This window comes from Colletotrichum fioriniae (assembly GCF_027942845.1).
Source record: "Colletotrichum fioriniae strain IMI 355084 chromosome Unknown scaffold_7, whole genome shotgun sequence".
NCBI lineage: Eukaryota > Fungi > Ascomycota > Sordariomycetes > Glomerellales > Glomerellaceae > Colletotrichum > Colletotrichum fioriniae.
Window position 1 is genome coordinate 2,617,928 of NW_027076843.1, and position 6,639 is coordinate 2,624,566.

At 49.1% G+C, this 6,639-nt stretch overlaps 1 protein-coding gene across 1 annotated transcript; it reads right to left on the reverse strand.

Moving 5' to 3' along the window:
* Positions 1-542: 542 nt before the first annotated feature.
* Positions 543-5,341, reverse strand: ARO1 (3-dehydroquinate dehydratase (3-dehydroquinase); the record flags this gene model as incomplete). The annotated part of the gene is made up of 2 exons (XM_053196396.2): positions 543-617; positions 701-5,341. 2 exons carry the CDS (start codon positions 5,339-5,341, stop codon positions 543-545), a joined length of 4,716 nt encoding a protein of 1,571 aa, XP_053046259.1.
* Positions 5,342-6,639: the final 1,298 nt, after the last annotated feature.

Below are 6,639 nucleotides of genomic sequence, written 5' to 3' on the forward strand. Positions count from 1 at the left end.
TGGGATATTGTACACTATATTGTCATGTTTAAGCAGAGACCGCAAGGCTAGATAAAAAAAGAGATGATGGGGGAAATGGGAGGTGCTGAGGGTATGCGGGTGTCACTGGTCTTCTATAAAATGAGATTATGAGGGAGAATGACGCATTATAGAAATATTAATATGTACAACACCATTCCCACTCGAAACTTCAATGCTTTCGCCGTCGTTTTCAATGAATGCTGGCATTCTACATTGGTGTAAGTGGTTGATTACCTAATCTTATAGTTGAACAGAGGGATTCCAGGCCATATGCTGCAACGATACACTCAGTTTACGTGACAAGGACACAGTACTCTATCATTCGACCGAATTCTTTATTCATCAATTCTAAGATAAAACCTCAAAGTACAGTCAGTTACTCGGCAACTAGGTCTGTATGGTTCATGTTATTCCCCGCGACTCGTTCTTGTACTCCCGTAACCATAGCAGGACAAACGGGGCACCGGTGATGTTCGGTGCGCATGTTCGATGGCCGGCTGCTACATCATGCCCTAGCTATCTTACGCCACTTCCTCGCCCAAGACGGCTGCGCGAGCGGTCTGGTAGAGAGGGGTGATGTCCGTCCATTTCTGGAACTAGGTTGAAGCCAAGTTAGCTGCCTATGTCACGTTCATCTCCTTCGTTGCCACATTTCCACCGCCCACAAAGATTCACTTACCTGATACCAGCCCTGTGCTGAGAGCACCTCGAGGCCAGGGATGGTCTCCCACCCGGCGTCCTCTGCCAACTGCATCAGTGGTGTATGGCGAGGCTGGTAGGCCATCTCAAGAAGGACGCGTTTTCTATGGACTGCCGTGTCTTGACGCAATACTGCCATGAGCGTTTCTCGAAGCGAGGGATCAACTGGCTTGTCGGCAGGGATCGTGCTGACCATAACGATAGGCGAGGATGCTAGTGCAGGAACTTCGCTGGCATTTTTGAGAGCTTCGATGCGATAATCTGAGGGGAACGACGCCTTCAGGGTTTCCAGGTTGCCACTGTTGCGTGCTAGAGCGTAGATGGGCCCGAAGCCAAGTGCGTGCAATGCGAAGATGGCAGCTCTTGTTGTTCCGCCTGAGCCAATAACGATGGCAGAAGACTGACCATCTTCTGTCGACTGAGATGAAACACCTGCCGACTGAAGAGAGTGAACCATACCTGACCAATCAGTGTTGTCACCGACGAGCTTAGCCGCGTCCCCGCCAGTTGATACTGGAATGATGGTGTTGACAGCGCCAATGATGCGAGCAGCTTCCGAGACTTCGTCAATTTCCTTCATGATGTCAAGCTTGAGCGGGATTGTGACGGAAGCGCCGCCAAAGTCGGGAGCTCGGATCAAATCGCGCACGTCGGCTGCGTTAGCCGTTTCTTTGCGCAAGTAATGGTGCGGCAACCCGACCAAATCGAACAGAGTGTTGTGCAGAGCAGGTGACCTCGACGCCGCGATGGGACTACCGAAAAGATAGTACCTTTGCGGGTTGATGTCCCCAAGCAACGCTAAAGCTTGCCGGATCTCAGCCGCGGACAATTGCCCCGGGGCTGCTTTGAATGGCAAACTTGGATGGGAGACAGGGGTGAGGCAGCCGTTCAGGACACGGCTGAGCTTTCCAGCTTGTCCCATGTTCAGAGCGATGATCGGGATCTTGTGCGAAGACAACATCTCCAACTTGAACTGGGCTAGGTCATAGTTGTCTTCAATCCGCTTGGCGACACCTACGAGCTTGATCACATCACCCCATTGAAGAGCCTTGTTGTAGAAGGGAATCCAAGAACCGTTCTTCCACGACAAGCTGCCTTGGGGATCATGGTGGGAGGCAATGATACGCGCGGGTCCTTTGTTCTCCACCACTGCTCGAATGACTCGCTCTGGAAGTGTCATCTCAACATCGATGAACTCAACCCCCATGCGGATTGCTTTTTGGTACAGCCCCAGGGCTTGATCGTGGGCGTCGTCAGGGAACTTTCCGCCCTGAGACTGTGTGCGCAGAGTGAAGATAATGGGCACATCTGCCACCGATCTTAGAAGCGCAACCTGGTGTGCAACGAACTCCTCAGAGTAGTCTTGGAGCAAGTCCACGCGGAGCTCCACGGCGTCGGAACCGACCACAACAGCCGGTATCAGAGTAAGAGCTGACGCAACCTCTGGTATCGTGAGGGAAACAAAGAAACTGGGATTCTTCGCCAGTGCCTTATTGACTTGTACCTGCTCTCCGCACAAGACATTGACGAAGCGGCGAAAGTCCAGCGGCGGCTCCCGTGTAGCCAACGTGCCGGGAGGATGAGGGCTGAAGTACTCAAAGTTGCTGCACTGCTCGAAGAAGGGCTTCCGGCGCCAGTAGACATCTTCAATGTCTTCTCTGTAGGCCGGTCTTGATTTGTCCTGCAGAAGGTAGTCAACAACTTCCTTAGTATTGCGGTGGACGAGTAACACAGTGCCGTTGTTCTGGCAGTGAGCGACAAGCAATTTTCGAGCTTCAGGAGTCTCTACAATGCCGCCGCCACATGAGAAGATATGCCCGTGGCTCTGTTTCTCCAAGACATCCCGGAGAAGTTCAAGCTCGTCGCTTCTGAAGCCTGCCCATCCTTTGGAACCTCTGATCATCTCCGGAATTGTCATGCCTGACCGCCGTTCCAGCTCTTCATCCAAGTCGATAAAAGGCCTCTTCAGTGTCGCGGCCATCCATCTTCCCGCAGTCGTCTTGCCTGCGCCACGCATACCAATGATGACAACAGACCTATCCTTGCGAGATCTCGTGGGAAGTCCCGTAGCCACTGACTTGGGGTGCTGGTCGATGCCGTCAAGCCCAACGTTGAAGAACTGCGACATGGTGTCCCACCAACCTGGCCATGTCTTGCCAGTGCATTCCCTCTCAAGAATCGTCACAGGCCTGGGTGATACCACTGAAAGAACGCTGAAGCTCATGGCCACGCGGTGGTCGTCGTAGCAATAAATGCTTTCGGTAGGCTGCTGGAGCCCCTGCACGGAGCGGCCGGTAACGATGATCCCGTCGTCAAATTCGTCAGTCTCAACGCCAAATTTGGCCAGTTGCTCGCGCATTGCCCCGATCCGATTGCATTCTTTAACGCGTTGATTGGCGATGCCGCTTATCTTGGTTGTTCCGGATGCCGCAGCGGCTAGGACGGAGGCTGTGAGAAAAGCGTCTGTCATGGGTTCCATGTCGACATGCTCAATGGCCCTGAGACCGCCAATGGGCGGGCCTGTGACAGTCGTCGAAGTTCCAGTCTGCTCGACCGTGCATCCCATAGGTCTCAGCACGTCAACAGCAAAACGAGAGTCGCCCTGAAGTGACTCTGAACCAATGTTGGGCACAGTACAAGTGGTGCCGGTAATGGCTGCAATAGCCAAAGGGTAGGTAGCGGAACTGGCGTCGCTCTCCACGACGTACTCGGATGGGTTTTGGTACACCGCCTTCGGAATGTGGTAGGTATTGGGCTCCGTTGTCGATTTCGTGACGTTCACCCCGAAGGTCCGCATCATCGAGACGGTCATATCAATGTAAAATTGTGATATGGGCTTTCCGCCTACGAGTCGCAGGGTGACTGGGTTTTTCGCATAAGGTGCAGCCATGAGAATCGACGACACATACTGCGATGAGATAGTAGCGGCCAATTCTATGACACCGCCCTCGAAGCCATTGGCAGCATCCACCTGGAGAGGAAGACTCTTCTCTTGCCCGAGATATTTGATTCCCAACCCATTGGCCCTGAGAGCATCGACCAGAGGACCAATTGGACGAACTTTCATGCGAGCGTTGCCGGTAAGTACTGTGGAAGACACTCCGGACGGCGCACAAAGAGCCACTACAGTCGTCAGGAATCGGGATGCGGTACCAGCGTTACCAAGGTACAGCGCCTCTTTGCTAGCATTGAGCTCGCCACCTTTGCCTTTGACAGCCAACACCTCCCCGGCATCTTCCCAGGCGTATGTCGCTCCCCCAAGCTGAGCGATGGCTGACAACATGTACTCTGTATCGTCAGAATGCAGCAGGTTCGTGATCCGGCACGTTCCCTGCCCAAGGGCGGCGAGAACGAGGGCGCGGTTGGAAATAGACTTGGAGCCAGGGGGCGTGACTATGGTGGTGTGAGACTTCGGCATGCCAGGTATGACCTGAGTTGCCGGTGATAGGACTACCCTGATGACGTGGTCTTGGACTACGCTCGCTTTCTGTTCGTGGGTCTTTCCAATGGCAGAGAGGAGCACTATCTTCTTCTTGGCTCCATCATTCTTCTTGTCAACCGCCATTTTCTCCAATAACACGTCAACGGGGCACTTCTTGCCTGCTGTCAACTTGACAACCTTCTTGTCATGTACCGAGGTGGGAAGCTCGTAGCTCGCGATGCACTTGACAAGTCGTGCTACAGCGCCAGGACGAAGCACGCCGAGGAAGCGGGCCAGTTCTGCCTCCTTGACCATGCCAATGGCAACAGCCTCTCCATGAAGAAGCTGAGGTGTCAACAGGGCTTCGTAAGCGTGACCGATAGAGTGGCCGAAGTTAAGTAGATTTCTCAAGCCACCTTCTCTTTCATCGCTAGAGACAACTTCAGCTTTGACTGAAGCAGAGCCAAGGACAATTCGCTTGAGAATGTCTCGAATGGGTGAAAGTCTCTTTTCCCCCTGAGACTTTACAGCAGCCAGTATGGCGGGTGCGTTAGTCTCGAGTGCAGTAAACTCGTCCTCGCTCCAGATGGCGGCAGTCTTGATGACCTCGGCCATACCATTGATGAACTCCCGCGTTGGCAGCGTCTCGAGGAAGCTCAGGTCGATGTAAATACGGAATGGCTGCCAAAAAGCACCGATGAGATTCTTGCCCATTGGGGTGTCAATGGCAGTCTTGCCACCAATGGATGAGTCAACCATAGACAACAGCGTCGTGGGCACCTGTACAAAGCGGATGCCCCGCATGAAAGTAGCGGCGACATAGCCGATCATGTCGCCAATGACACCGCCGCCTAGAGCAATGATGACCGTGTCCCTCGTGCATTTTTGCAACAACATCCAATCTTCAATGTCCGCCTTCGTCTGGCGGCTCTTTGAGGCTTCGCCGGGCGGGATTGCGTACGTGAGCAGTCTTGCCGAAGCAGGCGCGGCGGCGTCAAAGACCTTCTGAAAAGGCGGGACATAAGTATCGAAGAGGTTCGTGTCGGTTATAAGGACGTAGGTCGATGATTTGAGATGGTGGAGGAGATCCTGAGTCACGAAGTCAAGCCAGATGCCGTGGTCAACGACAATATCATCTTTGCCCAGGATCGTGATCCGGGTCGGGCCTGAGCCCGAATCTGAGCCATTGACCAAGCCCATGATCGATGGCAGCAGATGTGAGGGTGGTAAGTCGTTATTTATTGAAAGCTCTAGCGCATCGGATTGGTCTCTGTCGTGAAGCACGCAACGGTAAGTGAATTGAGTAGGTTGAGTGTGCAAAGACTCGCGGGTGCGCGTACCTTATGTGGGCGTAGGGTGCATGGAGCCAGTGACTCTTCCCAAGAGGACTCAACCTTTTTTTTTTTTTCTACGACATCGGACAAGGCCAATTGGCGGGGGCGGGGATGGCACAAGCAGGGATGAGGAACGGCTCTTCATTTGCGACTTAGTGGATTCTCATGCCGCCTATACCGGAGCTGCCAAAAGAGTATGACTCTGATTCCCCTTGGCTGGGATTTTTGAAGCCTCGGGGCCCGGGCACTTGGACTTCCTCAGAGCCCCTCGTTCACATAAGGTCAACATAGGTGGCTGGTATGCGTTTTGCGGAATTGGCCAGCCACATGTGGCTGGCCCAGGCACGTCTGTGACGCTTTTAAGCTACCTTAGTAAGGTCAGCCAGCTCACTAGAGGGAGATTAGATTATAAATAATTATAATTATGCCTCTAGCTATTCGCTAGTAGAATTAATCTACTAGAGCTATATTAAGAATTATTTATTTTAATATTCCGCCTTTATTAGCAACTCAGGGCAATTCTTAATATTGTTTATTTATTTAGTTATTCTATTTTTTATTAAGTATTTATATAATATTTTCCTTAGTTATTTTATAATATAGTTATATAAAATACGTAATTTTAATATATTTAAATAGTTTAACTATATCCCTCTTTTTAAAAAAGAAATAATTATTAAAATATACGTTTTATATACTTAATATACTTATATAACGAGCGGCGTATTATAACGAGTAGTATACGTCTTTATAATTCTACTCTTTTTTATTTTTAAGATACTTTTTTCTTTATATATAAATATATAATCCTCTTTAAATAAAAAGCCGAATTATTTTTTATTTTTTAAGTTATTAAAAAAGATTTAAAAATGTTTATATAAAGAGCTATTTTTATTTTTAAAATCCTTAAATTAACTTTTTATTATTAATATACTAAACGCGTTATATAAAATAAAAAAAATAATTAAATTTAATAAAAATAATTATAATAAAAAAAGGAGGTAATTTTTAAATAAGTTATTAATTTAATTAGTTAAGGGTTCTTTTTATAATAAAAAAATATAAAAAATAGCTAATTAATTTTTTAAATATATATAATAAAATATATATTAAATTATAATAAGTAAAGAACTTTATATAATACGTCCCTAAATTAAAAAATAC